Source organism: Nesoenas mayeri, assembly GCF_963082525.1.
Source record: "Nesoenas mayeri genome assembly, chromosome: 3".
Lineage (NCBI taxonomy): Eukaryota > Metazoa > Chordata > Aves > Columbiformes > Columbidae > Nesoenas > Nesoenas mayeri.
The window spans coordinates 101394352-101414611 of NC_137544.1; the positions used below are offsets into that span (position 1 = coordinate 101394352).

The window sequence follows — 20260 nt, forward strand, 5'->3', positions numbered from 1 at the left end:
GCAGTTTGAGCTGCACAAGGGGATTGTGGATGAATTCACACCAGCGGTGACAGCAACATGTGCTTTGGTTACCATGAGCAAATCAAGCTGTAAATTATTTCTGTTGCATGCAACATTCAAAATTGTAACAGGATGACAATACAGGGTACATATTCATCTTCGAGCCATAATAGTATTTTTCTTGGACTTTTTTTCTAAGTTTACAGATTTGGACATGGAGGGTCTTAGGCACAGGGTTTAGTGGTAGAGTTAGGTTATGGTTGGACTCAGTGATCTCGAGAGTCTCTTCCAACCAAAAGGATTCTATGATTCTATTCCATGAATTATGGTGTTTAGGCAGGAAATACTGATTTATTTTTTTTTTAATTGATGAATACATGTGGCAATATGGGAGCTAGGACGGGCACAGACGCAGAGCCCATGAGGTGCCCAGCTGCGAGGGAGACGTGCTTCCCCGTGGGTCCACGGCGAACAGAGGTGGACACTTCGGGGGAGGGGGAGTCTTCATCCGTGACGCGGAGAGGGTGCGGGTGACTCGCAAACCGTGGGCTGTCGCCGGGCTGAGCGCTGGCTGCATCCGTGACACCGTGGGGGGAGGATGTCGGGCGGGGCCGGGGCGGGGCGGCGGCAGCAGCGGGGCGATGGCGGGGATGGCGGCGGCGGTGGCGAAGGAGCGGGCGGCGGCGCTGGGCGCCGGTCGGCACGAACACGCCGTCCCGTACCTGGGCCAGGACTTCGGGGCACTGCGGCAGGAGTGCCTGCAGGAGGGGCGGCTCTTCCAGGACCCCTCGTTCCCCGCCGGCCCCACCGCCCTTGGCTACCGAGAGCTGGGGCCCAGCTCCTACAAGACGCAGGGCGTCGTCTGGTGCAGACCCACGGTAGGGCGGCAGCGGCGGTGGGGTGCGGGTCCCGGTTGCATCGTTCCGCGGCACTACTGCACTTTTTCACTCGGCTTTTCTTCCCCCCCGCCCCCTAAATTGGGGTTGATTTAATTCTGCGGGGGTGTGCGTGTGATTTTTGCGCTCCCCCTTCTCGGCCCACCCGGAGGGGCGTTTCTCCGGCCGCCGCCCGGCACCGGGTCGGGGCGCAGGCGCCCCCGGGCTCAGACCCGCGGGCGCAGCCTCCCCGGGCAGCACCCCAGGCGGCTGCAAAATCCCGGTTCGCCCGTTTTGTGAGGCTGCAGTCGCCCAGAGCTCTGGGGACATCCCATCGCCTGGGGTCCGGTGCTCCATCTGGACAACTAACAGCACAAAAGCCGTTCACATCTCCGGCGCGAGTTCTCCGTGGGGTCAGACTGCTTACTTTGAGTAGCACTCGGAGCTGTCGCTTCAGATAACTCTTTCTCTTAGCAGAGAGATGAGCTGACCACAATGCGGAGGTTTTCTTCATGAGCCCTCGCTCAGCCTGCACCTGTGCCTAACAAAGCAGCCCCATCTGGCCACAAGAGCCATCGGGTCAGATGGACTCTGGAGTGCCTGGGCATCTCTGAAAGACCCTGGTGTAGTCAGTGGTGGGGAGGTAATAGTGGAATGGTGTGTGCACGTGTTTAAAAATGCAGTGGACCTTGTGGCACATACTGTGAATATGGCTGCCCACAAACTTTGGTCACCAGCTCCCGTTCTCACCACGCTTAGCATGGTATGCTGTGCTCACCCCTGACCTGCTCCATCTCTGTGGGCTTGTCCTGCTCTTGTCAATTGCTTAAGTTTGCTGCAGGTGGGGCCTTGTTCCCTTCCGTCCCTGTGGATATATGTAATGCAAGGCTTGTTTCCTTCCCAGGAGCTGTGTTCCAGCCCACAGTTCATAGCCGGTGGAGCCACTCGCACAGACATCTGCCAAGGGGCCTTAGGTAAGGGGGAAGCAGAAAGCTGTGTTTTCCATGCAGATGCTGCCCCAGGACACCACAGTTTATACTAGGCTGCAACTCACTCTGTAATACATCCTTTTGCATCCTGCCACCTCTCTTCATATGAAATCAAATCTTTCTTGCCTTTCCTCGGCTGCAGGTAGGGACTGCAGCGATGAGGAACGATGCACGCTGGGATGCAGACAAAGATGCACACAGAGGCAGAGATCGTGTTCAGGAAGGAGCGCAGAGCCGGGCAGAGCAGAGAGCTGAGCCAGGCTGAGGCCCTCTTTATTAGCCATTGACAATTTATAGGTTTTACATATATGGGTCTGGACTAAGAGGTTAAACAGGATGTTTTTTCAATAACTGTTATTCCAAACACACCACCCTCGTGTCTGTTTTCAGTCACGTTGCCATGCATATTTTGTGGGCTGCTTTCTGACCCACTCATTCACACACCCAGGCCCAACATTCACATCATACATACAGGGGTGGTTTTCCAACCTGAGATATTATTGTCACTGGCTTGAGTTATCGCTCCTTATGCTCATAAAAACCATACTTCTGTATAACCTGTCCAGGGCTATTTAGCTGGAACTGCATGTCCTGATGTTCCCATAAGGGACTGTGTGTGTTTGCCCACCGAGCACAGCCTTGCTGTGTGCACTGAGCAGGGATGACACAGACTGATTTCCTGATGGCTTTTCTGATTGGCACCAGCTTCTTTCATGTCTGCATCCGTACGCCTGACAGCAGCCTGACTAATTTCTGCCTTTAGCAATCTGCTTAGAAGGGCAGTTGCGTGTATAGTGGGATGTTTCTTTCCCCAGTGAGAGAGAGTGCCTCCGAGAAGGAGTCACCCCTTGAAACCTGGAAAGATGCAGTAGAGAGAAAATAAGTTATATGGAGGGATTCCCAGCCGCTTGCCAGCTCTCAAGGAAAACAAAACTGGGGTGTTTCAGGAGGGATGGGCCAGGCTGCAGGAGGCTCCAGGGGACAGTGGGAAGGGATTGGCTTGACTGGGCTGTATGTGCATGACCATCCACGTCTCAAAGCCTCCTGCCTGTCAGATGGGGTTTTAGGCGAGTGCCTCCATGCCTGTCCTCCCAGAAGGCAGCGTGGAGGCTGGTGAGATGGGCAGCTGCAGGGATGCAAGAGGAAATAAGCTGAAGTTGAAGCAGTGAGACTCACAGTTATTCCGCAGCTGTAGGGAGAGGGTTTTAGGTTAGACTGATAGAGTGGTTGCGGGAAAGCTCTTGGTGTAGAGAGACATGACTCATATGTGGTGTGTGTTGTGCTTTTGGATTGGCAAAGGAATTAAGTTCTGTTTGCTTTTCATCGGCATAATATTAGCCACATAGTGGCTTCTTATTCTCTAATTCTGCTGCTGTTATTTGTGTTTTCATGTCCAAAAATATAACGGATAGGAAAGCTTATTTCACATGTTTTGTGCTTATGTTTTCTTTCAGAAGTTATTCAAGTTGGTGCTTTAACAACTAGATACAATTTGTGTAAAAAGCCCTGACAGAAAAAAATACTTAGATTGTGAATTTAGTTCTTCTCATACCCAAATATCACCTGTGGCATGGATTAGGCTCTGTTGTGTCATTGGTGAAGTCCTTAGCCTGTCACCAGCTTCCTTCGTGTGTTCTCTGCCCAAGCCTGCCCCACCACGACTCTTTTGGCGTAAAGGATGTCCCAGTGCTTAACACATGTGCTAGACATCTGCCCTCTTTTTTTTTTTTCTCTAAACTATGAAATTTCTCATCTAAGGAGCAGCTCAGTGTGAAGTGACAGTTTATTGTAATGCCATTTCAACAACTGGCATTTTGTTTACATGCTAATTTCTGAAGGCACTTAGTTACTTTCTGCTTTCTGCGGGCTTCCAGCTCTTCTATCCAGATGTTATGGCAGCAAGAGCACTGTAAAGAAAGATTTGTAACTTAGTTTTCAGGTTGTGGAGTTGCTTGTTTTAAATTGGTGAAAGCATTTGTCTTAATGGTCTTTGGACCAGCTACATGTTCTCATGAGGCTATATGGTACTACCAAAGGATACGAACTGACTCATAGCTTATATTCTTTCATCTCCTGAAACAATATTTGAATAGGAGGTTGTTAATGTTCTTGTTTATATTACTGTTTTCACTATGACTAGTTACTGCTATGACTCAGCCCACTATCTTCTTATGAATATGGCCAGGATTTTGCTATTGCTTGACAGTTTAGTAGTTGATAAAAAATTACATGCTATTGATCTTTTTTCTATATAGCCATTGAGTTACTAAGAGCCTGTATTGAATCTCTGCTTTTTCACAGAGTGAGGCTAGCAGATGTGCTGTACAAATACATTTTTTTTGCCACTGCATGATCTGACACCAGCATTTGTATCGATCCGTTTATTTAAGCTTCCATTTACTTGAACTTTGTGTGCTGATACTGATGTCCTCTCACGTGTAGATGAGGTTCTTAGGAACATGGTTTGGTGCCGGTGCTAGGTTAATGGTTGGGCTCGATGATCTTGAGGGTCTCTTCCAACCAAAATGATTCTATTCTATGATTTTGTGATTTTAGGATATCACAAAGATTGCACTGGAAAACATGAGGTCGTCTTTGAAACTTGTGCTTTTTATGTTGCTTTTTTCCATAGGAAGCTTTTGTAGTCTATTTATCACCCAAAAGGCTTATTCACAGAGCAATAGACCTGTGCCCATGTGGAATTTCATCACTATTGCCAAGCCTTTCAGAACATCTTGGACTGCCACAGGGACACATGAGGCATCCGAAGCACACGTGCCCATAGCTGCTGCAGCAGGCTGCTTGGCAAGGGGTGCGTAACCGAGCAGCTCGGCTGATGAGCAGTGGTACAGATGTTCCTTTTAGCCCAGGACTCTTCGGTCTGTGGGCCAGATGCAGTCTACAAATGTGTTTAATTATTTTTGGCCTGGACTATACAACTCCGCAATGCATAAAAGGCATAGCTGGTTGTGAGCACAGAAAAGGTTGTCCCTGATACAAGCTTGCAGTTTGTTAGGTTCTCCAGACACCAAAGTTCTGTCCCTTGGGCTTTAGATTGTTCTGGTTTTATTACTTTTTAGGGGAAACTTCTGCAGCAAAGTATTTGGAGTTAGTTTTAGAGTATCAGAGCTGAAGTCAGTGATGGTATTTGGCAAAGAATAGCAACACATGGGATGTGGTGACTCATGACAGCGGAGGGGAGGAACCAAAGCCACTGCCGAGAGGAAGTTTATTCACCCGTAACCACCTTCTCTGGAGGGGATGTCACCATGGTATCACAACACCGGGCCATACACACCACAGTATCTCTCATCTGCTGTTTGGAATCAGGTGTCTCCTCCTTGAATAAAAATGTGTGGAAAAATAATGAATTGAATAGGATTAATTTAGAAAATCAGATGCATGGTTTTCCCATGCTGGCATCCACTCTATTGTACATGGGTTGTCACAGCCTCACGTTTCTAACCAGAAAACCTCCTGGAGGCCCATGGTGTTAAAATAAATACATTTAGTAGCTGTTAATCTGTGCCTATGAGTGTTTTAAAATAATGGCATGTCTGAGATTGGCCAAATGTGCATTTTTCCTTTGACTCCGTACTCTTACATGAGCTGTGCAGTGACCAGAGGAACGTAAGTGACCTTCCAGTTACAGCCCTCCAGGCGCTCCATGGGGGTGGTTTGCTTGTCTCTGCTCTTCAGAATAGCCAGTTTTAAGCCCTTATGGCTGTTTATGCTTGCCTTCCAATTAAGTTTTTTTGCAACATTCTTATTTATAGCTGGAGATTAGGTAAAGGCAGAGTTGGATGTATCAAAATAAGGTTCCAGTATAGGTTGGGAAATTACATACTAGAGAGCAGTGTAGGGGAAAGAGACCTGGGGGTCCTGGTGGACAACAGGATTACTATGAGCCAGCACTGTGCCCTTGTGGCCAGGAAGGCCAATGGCATCCTGGGGTGTATTACAAGAGGGGTGGTTAGTAGATCGAGAGAGGTTCTCCTTCCTCTCTACTCCGCCCTAGTGAGACCACATCTGGAATATTGTGTCCAGTTCTGGGCCCCTCGGTTCAGGAAGGACAGGGAACTGCTGGAGTGGGTCCAGCGTAGGGCAACCAAGATGATTAAGGGAGTGGAGCATCTCCCTTATGAAGAAAGGCTGAGGGAGCTGGGTCTCTTTAGTTTGGAGAAGAGAAGACTAAGGGGGGACCTTATTAATGTTTATAAATATATAAAGGGTGAGTGCCATGAGGATGGAGCCAGGCTCTTCTCGGTGGCAAACAATGATAGGACAAGGGGTAATGGGATCAAGCTGGAACACAAGAGGTTCCACTTAAATTTGAGAAAAAACTTCTTCTCAGTAAGGGTGACAGACACTGGAAGAGGCTGCCCAGGGAGGTTGTGGAGTCTCCTTCTCTGGAGACATTCAAAACCCGCCTGGACATGTTCCTGTGCGACCTCACCGAGGCGTTCCTGCTCCATGGGGGGAATTGGACTGGATGATCTTTTGAGGTCCCTTCCAATCCCAAACATACTGTGATACTGTGAAATAAGAAGTAAAACGATGATAGCAGCATAAAGGAAGCATGACAGGAAAAATAGTACTTCTTGTAGATATAAATAAACTCGCATCTGTATAATATTCCCTTTTCTGATAACCTTATTCTGCCTACTGTATTGTGGATTTACAAAAATTCTCCATGATTAACCTAGCCTGGTTAACTCCTTTAAAATGCTTTGTATAAGTAACCTGTCTGTTAGCCTCCTCTTGGACTTGCCTTCTCTACCCAAGGAAAGTCGCTGTCAAGAGCCTTACAAAAGTGCCAGTTCTTATAATTAAGGCTGTTTGTTAAAGACCCTGCTCAGGCTTACTTAGCACAGGCTTAAACTCCAGGTATTATTACAAGATCTGTTCTCATCCAGGCTTTGAATTATCAGGTCTACTTTTAGTTATGACTGTTCAGAAAGAGAGAGATGATATCTTGACTGTGGAGTGCTTTAAAATGTGGAAACCAAAGGGTGGTGTGTCTCTGATATATGCTGTGTCTGCCTTTTAACCTCGAGAAGATCTTGCCCAGAGTTGTCTGCGTTAAGATCTATGTGTGTCTGTGTCCTGGTTTTGGCTGGGGCAGAGTTAAGTTTCGTTCTAGTGGCTGTGTTTTGGATTTAGTTTGAGAATAATATTTGTAGTACACTGATGTTTTGGTTGTTGCTGGGTAGTCAAGAAATTTTTCGGCTTCCCATGCTCTACAAGGTGCACAAGAAGCTGGGAGGGAGTGCAGCCTGGATGGCTGATCCAAGCTGGCCAGAGAGGTGTTCCTTACCACACTTCTTCCTTCTGCTCAGTGTATAAGCTGGAGTTGGTCCTAGGGCACAAATACCACGGCTTGGGAATGAACAGGTTATTGGGGCTGCGGGTGGTGAGCAATTGCATTGTGCATCACTTGTTTTGTATGTTCTACTATCATTATGATTATTTTCTCTTCCTCTGCTATCCTATTAAACTGTTCTTATCTCAAACCACAAGGGTTTTTTTCACTTTCTGATTCTCTACCTGATCCCATTTCGGGGGGAGGGGATGAGCAAGTGGCTGCGTGGTCCTATTTGCCAGCTGGGGTTAAACCGTGACAGTCTGGCTCCAAATTCTCCTTAGAAATCTGCATAAAGTTCAACAGAAAGATTTCTGCAACAAAGTTGCTGTTTCTTTGTGTTCATGTCTGCCTTGATGGGACAGCTAGAAAGTAAAGGAAATTATTTATAAACTCTGCTTATGGGACTAGAGATCCTCTGGGGGGAGTTTCGCAAAATCATAGAATGTCAGGGAATGGAAGGTACCTCAGAAGATCATCCAGTCCAATCCCTCTGCCGGAGCAGGAACACCCAGATGAGGTTACACGGGAAGGTGTCCAGGTGGGTTTTGAATGTCTCCAAAGAAGGAGACTCCACAACCTCCCTGGGCAGCCTGTTCCAGTGCTCTGGCACCCTCACTGAGAAGTTTCTTCTCATGTTTAAGTGGAACCTCTTGTGTTCCAGTTTGTACCCGTTACCCCTTGTCTTACCATTGGTTGTCACCAAGAAGAGCCTGGCTCCATCCTCATGACACTCACCCTTTACATATTTATAAACATTACTGACGTCACCCCTCAGTCTCGTCTTCTCCAAACTAGACTCAGCTCCCTCAGCCTTTCCTCATACGGGAGATGCTCCACTCCCTTAATCATCTTGGTGTCTCTGCGCTGGACTCTCTCAAGCAGTTCCTTGTCCTTCTTGAACTGAGGTGCCCAGAACTCTTCCTTGAACTTCGGTGCTTCTTATCTACAGGGGAAATCTCACTCAAAGATGTAGTATGGCATTAAAGGATGTATTCTCTTAATCCAGATCCCTAAGCAGCTTTGTGACCAAGACTTCCTCAGTTATTGCAGTTGTGTGGAGTTGTTCACTTATTCTTTCAGTGCTACTCTCTGCCTGCCCAGCCTCTGCCCTGTTTATGGAATAGAAATACTAATATTTCTTTGGAAGAGTGGTGGGACAGCTGCTCTCTGAGTCAGACTTGCTACTGATTGAAATCAGCACAGTTTTTCTGAGGGTAGTAACACCAATGTCAAATACTCTGGGAATTTCTTGGGGCGGTCAGGTTTGCCTGTTTGTGTAAGGCTGTGCAATGTGAACTCTGCTTTATTCTGCAGATTGAGCAATTGAGTGGAAAAACACCTCCACAGCTGTCTGCAAACAAGGGGCATAGGACATGCCTCCAGCTGTTTCCACCCACCTGACAGAGTATGCACAAATTGCCTTCAGCTCTGCCTGCAGCTTTGTTGTAGAGGACAGGAGCTCTATGGCATTATCCAGCTGTGCCTTAGGACCAGCAGAGCTGCGCTGACCAGGCTGGATTGCTCTCTTTCTGGGTTTATCTAATATAGTCTGAATGAGGGCGTGGATCTGCCTAGCCATGGCAAGGCATCCTAGAAGTCTAGGTAAGCGTACCGGTACTGGTTTTAGCCTAGCTAGTGTAGGTCTGAGACTCCAGGGACTCACTTCGCCTCTGAGTTGTGCGTGTCAGTCTGTAAAAGCCTTGCAGAGCCTGGGGTGTGCGCTGGGGTTGTTCTGCTGCTCTGACAGGCACCCATCTGCAGGTTATCAATTATGTGACCTATGTGCTGAGACCAGTTAACCTGATAATTTATATATCGATGACTTGTCTCATGCCTGTTCCCAATATTCAAGATGCTTTGAGGTTGCTCTTTGTTACAAGTCTCACCAAGGCTTGCTAATTTTTCCCAGGGGTAAATTATTGTTTTGCTAGAGGGACAGCAGCACAGTAGGGAGAACAAAGATCCCCTCTCTTTTCCTTCTTTTAGGATTTTGTTGGTTTTATAAACACTAAGGAGCCTGTGGCTCCTGGGTGCTAGAAGAAGAATAATTGAAGGGAAAGCCAAGGGTATTGTCCACCCCTGTGCAGTGCTGGGGTGTGGATGGAGAGTGCTCAGGTCTTCTGCAGTGTGTGCTGGTCCAGTGCACACATACATTTACATCCATCTCCTTCTCCCACACTGCCTCTGACATATGATACTTCTACTGCCAAAATACAGAGCAACCCACCACTTTCTGGACCCAGAAGAGGCCTGTCACAAGCTGTGACCTCCTTTAACTCAGTAAGGCGACAGAAAGACTGTTTTGTCTGGGTTAATGAATTGACTTGCTGTGTGATGAGTGCCAGTGGGAGAAAAACAAGTTAAGGAGGAAGGAGTGGATGCGATATAATATTAATTCAGAGGTGTATATATATAATACCAGTATGGTATTAATTCAGCCTGACCCACAAAAGCCCCAGTCAAAGTGCCAGGGCTGTTTTCTAGCAGGTAGTTACATCTTGGACTTTAGGAAACCAAACTCTTGTCCAGAAACTACCTGTTTGTGAGACTTAATAAAAACGGAATCCTCAGTACAGAAGGAATCTCTGGGCAGTCTCTCCCAGGTGATTACCATGCTATTGGGTTTGTTTGAAGACTTCTTTGGTCACCAAACAAACAAACAACAAAAAAAACCCAAACAAAAACCACTTTGTGCAGGCAAGCTGTGCATGGGAGAGCACAGATCTAATCTGAAGCCCTGTTGTTGCCTTTTGACAGAAGGGTTTATTTGCAGAGCTCTTTAATGTCCTCCTCTGTAAGGAGAACTTCTATGAAGGGTAACTGCTAAAGTCCTCACTCGGCGGGGGGCAGAGGATCATGCTGTTAATTGTAGATTAGCCCATCTAAGAATGTCTCTTAGTATCTTCTGACCCCAATCTCTTTCCCAGCAAGCACAGTTGCTGTGCTTGGCGGTGCCTCTGAGTGCACCAGGGCCCCAGTGGGTGTGCAGCTCACAGGGAGGATGGTCTCGATGCCATGAAGGAGGCTGTAAGAAGAATGTTTTGCAGGGTGAGATGGATGTGCTGCCACAAAGCAGGGAGGGGAACATCCTCATTGCTTCATAATCTGTCACAGGGGAATGGCAAGATGACTTTCCTGTTTGAAAAACTTCTCTGACATGATGTCTCCATTGCAGTACAAGCAGCCAGAGGCAGGGCTGAAGGGAAAGTTTTATGTTCGGTTATTCCCCTCTAGGTCATGAAATAGTAAAAGCATCTCAGGTTTTGAAATTATCCTGCCATTTCACGTCTTCCACCTTTCATGAGATGCGAAAAGGGCCATGGGACAAATGTCATTCATAGAGCTGCTGCTGGGTCTCAGCTATGAAAAGTGATGAGCAGGCTGAAGGGAGTTGCAGGTTCCTTGTGTTCCTCCTAGTGGTAGCAGAGCAATGCTGGGTCTGAGTCTGAGAGTGATGAGGTGCTGCTTCTCCCTGAGATTTTCTCCCAGTTGCCCATTCAGACCCCAGATTCTCACCTGTGAGCTTTTGACCCTTTTCCTATAGGAGAGAGCTGGCTGTATAGAGGCAGCTGCTTTGCTGGCTTCTGACTTGCTGTGGGTGGCTCATGCTTCTTGAACCTACAGCCCTATGTACGCTGCAGGATGACTGTGGGATTTAATGTGTAATACCAATTTTCCTGTGTTCACAAAGCAAGGCAACAACAGATCTGGGAATGCTAACAAGGAGTAACATGTTGAGTAGTGGGAGTCAGGGGATCACCTGGGTCTTTAAATCCATAATCAACTTGTAGAAGGCTGCAGAAGACCCATGGCTGAGCAGAAAGGTAACCACTCAAAGTAACAGTGGTTTCTGAAAATAATTACAGAAAATAGAAGTAATGTTTATATAGTTGTGGTCTCCTCCTCCCTCTACTTCATAGGAGAAGATGTGGAAAAATACTATCCAGACAGCCTGTGTCCTGGAGCCCTGGCGTGCAGGCTTGGTGTATGTTGGCTCCATCCCAGGAAGGGCAAAGAGGTATGTGGGGCTGGAGAACAGTGCCTGCCTTCAGACCTCTCCTGTCTCTCTGATGACCAGCACCAGAGATGGGATGTGGGACTAAACAGAGAGGCCTCTAGCAGGAGCCTCCAGAGGTATATAAGGTGAAAGGAGCTCCTATTTGGTAGGAGTCTGGCAAGAGACCTTAAAAGAAGTTTGTCCATTGGGTAGATCTCTGGTTGACAAGTCAACAGGCATTTATTAAGCATGGAGGAGAGAAAGGAAAACAGGCTATGCTTGAGAAAACACTGATCCTCTGAGAAAAACCTGTACCCCTGAATACCTATGTATGCCCATAGGCCTGGCTGTTTGCCTTTTCCCCATGCATTCCTAACCTGTAAACGCTCAATTGAATATTAAGTGTTCTTTCACATAGTCCCGGCATGGGTGATAACTGTGCTGGTAGATCACAGAAAGCCTGCTTTTACTTTTTTTTGTTACTTTGGTCTTGAGGAAGTACAAAACTTGCCTGGAAGTGGGATGTCTTTGTGTGCATGCATTTGGCTTCCCTTGGAGGTAAAGTAACCGGAGGGACCATCTCATCGCAGCTCTATTAGTTATTGTTATTAGTTATAATGCACAATCCCTATGCAGTACAAACCCTAAAGAATAAAGTTGGAATAAGTAACTTTTTTTTTCCTTTACAGGGGACTGTTGGCTCTTGGCTGCTATTGCCTCTCTAACCCTGAATGAAGAAATTCTGGCCCGTGTCGTTCCCAAAGACCAGAGCTTCCAAGATAAATACGCAGGAATTTTCCACTTCCAGGTAGGTGAAAAACTGGCCCTTGTCTTTCCCCCAGTGCTGTTGGCCAGGAGCTGGTGTGGCTGGCCATGTCTATGTGTGGGGTGTTTCTTGGAACGCTCAGAGTGGCATCAAAGAGCCAGGCAGAAAAATGGAGAAATCCAAGAAGGGTGATGGTGGTGAAGGATGAGAACCACTAGCTAAAGAGCTGGGAGTAGGGGCTGTCTTTGTGGTCCTTCCTCCACTGGCAGATCCATCTGAGGACATGCATCCCTCAACAGGATAGATGAAGCTGACTGCGAGGGGGATTGCTTTTCCTCCAGGAAGTTGATGTTAACAGATCAGTGTCCTGGTGACGTGAGTGCACATCATGGGGTGGTGACAGGGAGTTTGTTCTCTCTTTCCAGTTCTGGCAGTACGGGGAGTGGGTGGACGTCGTGGTGGATGACAGGCTGCCCACCAAGAATGGGGAGCTGCTCTTCGTGCACTCGGCGGAGGGCAGTGAGTTTTGGAGCGCGCTGCTGGAGAAGGCCTATGCCAAGTGAGTTGAGGCCAGGGTGGCCCTGCTAGAGCAAGGGAGACTGCTTTCACCCCCCTCAGATCTCCTCATGCCTCTGCTTCCTTGCAGCATCCTCAGCTGTGCTGATACTGCACCTATAAAATGTCAGCCTAATTATTACCGTTTGAAACTTCTAGGGTATTGCTGCTGCTTGACTGCTTCTATGGCTGCTTTAGTAAAGCTTTGCTGTCAGGTGCTTAAGACCAGTAGCCAAAAGTACTGGCTTTGCTGCTAGCCAGGAAAAATAGTTGTTGTATCTCAAGGCAAGGCTGTTCCTGGAGTACTGTCTTCTGTCACCTGGGTTTGGGAAGCTCCATTTCATGTGCCCTACACACCGGTGAGGGCTTGCAGCAGCAGTGCTTCAGCATGCAAAGCATGCCAGTCCATGTGCCCAGGTCTCTGTTCAAGGTCAAAATTGAATTTCCAGTTTTGGTCAGGGAGGAATTCTGCCATCTAACATTACTGGTTTTGATTGTCTTAAGAAACTGAGCTAATTTGGGTCAGCTGAAAATTAGACCCATAATTGTTAAAGGAGTTAGAAGACTGGGTGGAAATAGAGAGGCAAATTGTTGGGCCTTGATTTTTTTAATATTATTTTTTCTTCAAATAGTGTCCATGATTTTTGTCATTGATATGACAGAACATGCAATCTGTATACTTGATCATATAATATTTTATGCTGGGACTTTGCCAGTACAGAGGTCTAAAACTGAATGGGAGATGGTGCATTCATAGCTGCTGTGGTGCTGTTGAAAGCAGAAATGGTGTGGCAGTTGGGGAACTGAATCCTTCTCTCCAAGAGAAGGAGACAATAGGGAACCTGATGGTTGTGTGTGTGACAAGAGGAAAATACGGAGACTGATGGTTGTGTATGTTTGTCCCCTTTCATGCAGGCTGAACGGCTCATACGAGTCTCTCTCTGGTGGCACCACCACTGAAGGCTTCGAGGACTTCACTGGTGGAATTGCAGAATGGTATGAGCTGCAGAAGGCACCACCCAACCTCTTCAGAATAATTCAGAAGGCACTTCAGAAAGGCTCTCTCCTTGGCTGCTCCATTGACGTGAGTTAGCGGGCCTGTTTCTGGACACTCGGCTCTTGCTGTGCACGCAGGCAGCTGAGGAATGTACCTGTGCTCCATGCACAGGAGGTGCACAAAGGATGCTGGTCCCCTGTGCCCCCACTTTTCTGCTCTCCTTTTGGCCCCAGAGTGTGAGATAGGCACGTTCTCTTCCGGGGCATTATGTCTCAAAATAGGTTGAAATCAAAATAGGTTAACTTCATGCATAAAAGCTTGATGTCTCTCGTGTTTTTCTTCCTTGAGACTTAAAGATTTTGCTGTTCCATAGGTTCATGGCAACAAACCACACAGGGAACTCATTAAGGGTCCTGATATATACCTTTATTCTTAAGAAAGCCTGTAGCTTAGCAGCAGGTTGGTAGAGGCTGAGCAAATTTGGACAGGAAGTTGCTGCTAATGGCTTTGGTTTCAGATGCTCAGAGGTGGCAAACTCCATCCTTGCCATAGCCTGTTTGTCATAACAATTGAGCCAAAATGTTCCCCAAAAATATGGGCTTTGTTCTTGAAGCAGGGAAGCTCGGACTGTCGCTAGACCTTTAAAAGGTTTTATGGGAAAACGTGTTGTGAAAAGCTGAACCTCCACCAGAAGGAAAAGAGGAGCTTTGGCCCTCTTTTCTGCAAGGATTCAGCATTGCTTTAGTTTCACTGAAATGAGTCTAAGTGCTGTTATTGTGATAATCACTCTACTCCCAAAGGAGATTACATCTTAGTTATGTCTAAAGGGGAGGTAAACTGTTTACAAGGACCGTGTCCATAATATAAACTGAAATGTTTCCTCTCATTTTTTAAGTTAAATCAGAGTCACAGGAGAGGAAAGCTTCGCAGCAGGAAAAGTACTTGGTTAACATCACTGTGCAACTTTGCAGCTCTTTCAAGGACTGTTTTACTAGTTTGCATTTAGATAAGAATCTGACATCTGGATTTTTGCCCCAGAATGGTACAAATCTCATTGAGGAGTGGGGAAAAGTAAATATATTCTTTTGTTGGTAAGTGCTGACACTTTCTATATTATAAGCTAATTATTAGTGAGTTTAGCCGTTGAAAAAATCCTGTAAAATCTTCTCTTCCATCAGAGAAATAGTAACACAGAAGTTACGCATTACATGGAAAGTGCACTGTGGGCAGTAAGAGGGCATGAACTGACAGCAGGAATCCTGCTTGATCCCACCCTACCTGTCTTTTAAGCTTCAGATATGCTTGTTTAAAGATCATGCACTTTCTGAAATGCTCAGAAGGCAACGGTAAACATATGTTTCATAAAGGCTTAAGTGTCTTTAGAGCAAGTTGTCAAGCAGTCACTTTCTAGCAAGAACTGTTTTTTCTCTGCAGTATTGATAGGCCAGACTGCTCAAGTGGCCCTGAAGCAGTGAGAGGGTGATAGGCCTTCAGGTCATAGAATCATAGAACAGTCTGGGTTGGAAGGGACCTTCAAATCTCATCTAGTCCAACTCCCCTGCCATAAGCAGGGACATCTTCAACCAGATCAGGTTGCTCAGAGCCCCGTCCAGCCTGGCCTTGAATGTCTTCAGGGATGAGGCATCTGCCACTTCTCTGGGCAACCTGGGCCAGTGTTTCACCACCTTCATTGCAAAACATTTCTTGCTCACGTCTAACCTGAGTCTCCCCCTCCTTTAGTTTAAAACCATCACCCCTTGTCCTGTTGCAACAGGCCCTGCTAAAAAGTCTGTCCCTATCTTTTGTATACGCTCATTTTGAGTACTGAAAGGCTGCAATGAAGTCTCCCTGAAGCCTTCCTTTTCCAGGCTCAACAACCCCAACTCTCTCAGCCTGTCCTCACAGCAGAGCTGTTCCAGCCCTCCGATCGTTCTCGTGTCCCTCTTCTGGCCCCTCTCCAACAGGTCCATGTCTTTCCTGTAATGAGGGCTCCAGAGCTGGACGCAGGACTCCCGGTGGGAGCAGATACGAATGGCATCCAAAGTGCAGCCTTTTCCCTTGATCTCCTGCGTGGCAGGTCTGAGGGTGGTGGTGCTGGGGAAAGGTGACGTCTCCCACCCTACTGCAGAGCCAAAGGGGGTGTTTTGACCCAAAACCAAAGCACTGGGGCTTGTTGGATCTATGTATGATCCCCGGTGATACCTGGGCAGCCTCAGGCCAGTGATCCCTTGTGTTCCTCCTGGTACCTTGAGAACAAGGAGCTCATTGTATGTTCCCTTTGTATAGTGTTTGGAGATGCACAAGAGGGGATGCACCACACGGAGTGTTTTGGAGCCAGGAGGGAGCTTTGCTGCAGTGCAGGGCTTCTGGCATACATCCCATGCCACAAACGTGGGCCCTAGGGGGCTCTAGCACTGCTACACATGCTGCATCCCCTCTCTCTGCTCTGCCACACAGATCACTCTCATTTTCTCTGCGCAGCAGCTAAACCACCCCTACAGCCTCCCAACAGGATTAAAGCTCCGGTGGAGGGGGAAGCGTTGCTCTGTTGAATCCCCTTCCACGGGGGTGGCTATGCTCATCAATTTTCTCTGCTCCTCCAGATCACCAGTGCGGCGGAGACGGAGGCAGTCACTTCCCAAAAGCTGGTGAAGGGACACGCGTATTCAGTCACCGGGGCAGAGGAGGTAGGTGAACTTTCCCAAAGGGGTGAAATGCAGCGAGATTTGGATGTAGCCCTTCCCAAGCTGCGGCAAGCACAAAGTCAGCTTCAAATTGACAAATTCTTCGGTCTCATCCATTTTGTTAAATCAGGTTTTGAGTCACTTCTTTCTGAAGAAATACTGAATTGGTGTGTTTTGGGTAAACACAAACTTGACTTCTTGGGGGTTTGACCAAAAAACCCCTGTTTTTTCCATGAATATTGCTATTTCCCACTGAGCAGGGCGATGGGAAGCTCTGTGCAGATGGCACACTACCCTCCTGGTGAACAGGTGCCTGAAAACATTTCTGTGTAGCAGGCAGCACTGTACCTGAAATGCACAGCAAGATGTGTGAGAGACGTGGGCCAAGCAAAAAAAAACAAGTTATTGTCCCTTAAATGCAGAACAGCACCTTTTAGCAGGGCATAGTGCTGGAATTAAGGTGCCTGTCCAAGAGCAGGTGACTGGCGAAGGTAAGGCAAGTGAAAACAGAAGAAGCAGATCATGGTGTCCTTCCAGGTGTGTAATAGACTTTCAGTCACTTCACCAATAATTGTTTCTGAAATAATTGCTGAAACTTTAGAGTGAGGCGTAGAGAGCTGCTGATGTGCTACGCTGAGGTGGAGGCTGCTATCAGGCAGGTTTACGTGCATGCATTTGGTTGTCCTCTTGCAGCAAAAAGCAGCAAAGGGGGAGTTTAACCATAATGCACAAACAGGCATGACTTAGCTAAGCTTTTCCTTTGGAAATCTGTGCAGCCTTTGTAAGGATAGTTTATTTCAGGCACTGGACTCTGCACTGCTGCTGCTCTGTGCAGCTTTCTTGCCTTTGGGCTCTAGCAGTGCACCAGCTCCTTCCTCAAATTAGTACCATGTGTTCCCCATAAATACTGGGCGTTCCCACTGAAACTTGTACAATTTTGCTTGGCCTCTGTGTGCACAGAGATCAGCAGATAACAAGCCAGAGCCTCAGCGCAGCATGAAGAGGGGCTGATGCTGCTGCACTGCGGGGCATTCACGTGGTCAAAGGGCTTGTGGCCAGACTGAGAGTCCCATCTCTCGTAACAGGCTCATCTTATATGCAGGTAAAGTGGAAAAAGGCATTTGAACGTGAAAAGGCAGTTTATATATAGATGACAACTTTAGAGAAATATCCCTTTGTGTAATGCCTGCTTTTTGGCAAGCCTGTAGCAACTTTACATTCCATTTGCTTGAAATTCTGTCACAAACTAGACATTTTGCTTATCATGAGGTTTGATTTGTGCATGCTATAAACCTTCTCTGGACAACCTGGGGTACATGGAACTCTTTCAAAATATTTTGGACCAGGTGAGTACATGTTTGTGTATATACATTGTCCTGCATAGCACCAAGATACTTGCTCTTTCATATTCTTAAATTCCCATAGGAAAGGTGGAAGGGAGAGTAGTGCTGAGTCGCTGGGTAACTCTTCATACACTTCTGATCCCATCAGGTGAACTTCAGAGGAACAATGCAGAAGCTGATCAGAATCCGAAATCCCTGGGGGGAAGTGGAGTGGACCGGGAAATGGAATGACAAGTGAGTTGATGGCTTGTGTGTTGCATATAGGCTTTCACTGGAGGGGTTCAATCATATTTCCACTGTCATCTGTCTTCTGCCTACCTCAAATTCCTCTGTAAGTCACATCTGGATGTGATGTTTGCTCTCTTTCAAAGAAGCATCCCATTGCTGTCATCTCCCGTGTGGGCATCGCTTCATGCAAACACATGCCTTTGTGTAAGATGCAGTGATTTGGCTGGTGATTCCTAGAAGCCCCTCTGTAGTTTCTGCTTATTTAACAGCCTGGATTCAGTGGTGAGCTTCTGAAAACTTATTTTCTAATAAGGCTCTAAAAATCCATTTCTCTTGTTAGCAATGAAAACTGGATTTAACTCACTTCTGTGTCTGGGCAGTATTTATCCTGAGTCTTGCTTTTTCTAAAATAAAGCTCCATTTCAGTCAAGTCATTAGCACTTTTCTGCAAATGAAACCTCTGTTTCTGATCTTTACCTCAGATATTTAAGAAGTGAGGTATTGGATATCCCAGGTCCATGAATTTTAATTCTGCTATGATTTGAGAGCCCTGGAGCTGCTATCACAGAATCATAGAATGTCGTGAGTTGGAAGGGACCCACAAGGATCATCGAGTCCAACTCCTGTCGCTGCATATGACAACCCCACAGTTCACCCTCTGGGTGTACCTTTTCCTAATGTCCAACCTAAACTTCCCCTGGCACATCTTCCTGCCATTCCCTCAGGTATCAGCTAGATATTGTGGAGTTGCGTGGAACTGTAAGAAAGTGAAATCATTATGCCAGAACAGCTACATTAGGGTTTAACCTTTACTGTACTCTGTAGCTGATGTGGGATTGTTTTTCAGCTGTCCAAACTGGAGTGGTGTTGACCCTGAGGTGCGGGAGCAGCTGACTAGGAGACATGAAGATGGGGAATTTTGGTAAGTAGCGCTGGGCTTCCATTCAGTCTGAAGGGAATGTCTTCTCTGCTTTTTTTCATACAAAGTAACCTCTCCCAGTACACACTCCATGATGAGTGAGCAAATTCACCCCAAATCCTAGTGCTAAATGGCAATGGGAGAGAGGGAGGCTAGGCGCCGTGATTGCATTGAAAGCCTGTCCATTCTCAGGAAACATTGCCTGTGGCATTGCCTCCCACAGGATGGCGTACAATGACTTCTTGAGACATTACTCCCGCCTGGAGATCTGCAACCTGACGCCAGACACCCTGGCAAGCGACAAGTACAAGAAGTGGAGCCTGATGAAGCTGGATGGGAACTGGAGGCGTGGAGCCACTGCAGGGGGGTGCAGGAATTACCCAAGTAAGAGCACATGGTCACCACTGGGATGGAGAAACCCTTTATACATGTCTGCTTGGACTTTCTCTGGGAACTGGTTCAGGGTGACCTATGGAGGAGGATGTACCTGGGATATCTGGGACTGACGTCCAAAAACTGCAGGTTTTTGGGAAATGTGGCTTCCCGATGAGGGTCTAGTTGTGGTTGTAAAGGCAGGGAGGGGAGTATTAGGTTTCCTTCTCGCAGCTGATTTTGGAAATCAGGGCAGCATCTGTCCTAGCTGACATGTATATACCAACACGGCTGCTTTCAGCCTCTGAACAGTTTGCACAAATCTGCTTCCCAGACACTTTCTGGACAAATCCACAGTATTTAATCAAGCTGGAGGAAGAAGATGAGGATCCTGATGATCCTGAGAGGGGCTGCACTTTCATCATTGGCCTGATTCAGAAGCACCGGCGGAAGCAGAGGAAGATGGGAGAGGACATGCACACCATCGGCTTTGCAATTTATGAGGCAAGTAAGGCAGTACAGGTGCACAGGAGGAAAACTCACCCTGTAAATGGGGTAGTGCAGGTCTCAGACTGGGCTTTTTATCAAAACTCAACCAGGCTGAGTCAGACACCAGCTGCAGCCAGGAAATTCCACTTAGATATTTAGAAAATTACCCTTCACAAAAACAGTGGTCAAGTACAGAGACAGGTGCTTGGAGAGATGCATGGAATCTGCATTCCTGGAGATATCCAAACCTAGGCTGGACAAAGTCTTGAGCAATGTCATTAATTTTTATATTGGCCTTGTTCTGAGTAGGGCGTTGGACCAAATGACCTACAGAAGTCCCTTCCCACCTACAATATTCTGTGCTTCTAATTGATGAGCAGAAAAAGTATTTAAAAATAAACGTGCAGAACTCTAGTCTGACCTTTGCTTGTCAGGCTGAGGTGAAAAGCAGCAGAATGAGAGCAGCCATGGTAGGGAGCTAACCTGGGGAGCAGAACCATCCAAAACACCTGTAAAACTTGTTCTACTGAATAAAGGGTCAAAGATTTGTCCATGGTAACTCCTTAAGCAGGACATTTTGTTCTGAGCTGCAAAGCAGCGATTCTTAACTGACAGTGAAAATAAGAATAATGGTCTTGGCTGCAGATTGCTCTGTATCCATAAGCAAGATGTGCAACTGCT

At 47.0% G+C, this 20260-nt stretch overlaps 1 protein-coding gene across 1 annotated transcript in view; it reads left to right on the forward strand.

Moving 5' to 3' along the window:
* Positions 1-641: 641 nt before the first annotated feature.
* Positions 642-20260, forward strand: part of CAPN2 (calpain 2) — a gene marked incomplete at both ends in the record, with an annotated part of 30637 nt that continues 11018 nt past the window's right edge. Inside the window, 10 exons of the mRNA XM_080342913.1 lie at positions 642-878; positions 1780-1849; positions 11916-12034; positions 12418-12551; positions 13463-13631; positions 16148-16231; positions 17720-17805; positions 18647-18721; positions 18942-19102; positions 19425-19606. Of these exons, the coding sequence (XP_080199039.1) occupies positions 642-878; positions 1780-1849; positions 11916-12034; positions 12418-12551; positions 13463-13631; positions 16148-16231; positions 17720-17805; positions 18647-18721; positions 18942-19102; positions 19425-19606 (1317 nt within the window). The remainder of the gene's footprint in view (positions 879-1779; positions 1850-11915; positions 12035-12417; positions 12552-13462; positions 13632-16147; positions 16232-17719; positions 17806-18646; positions 18722-18941; positions 19103-19424; positions 19607-20260) is intronic.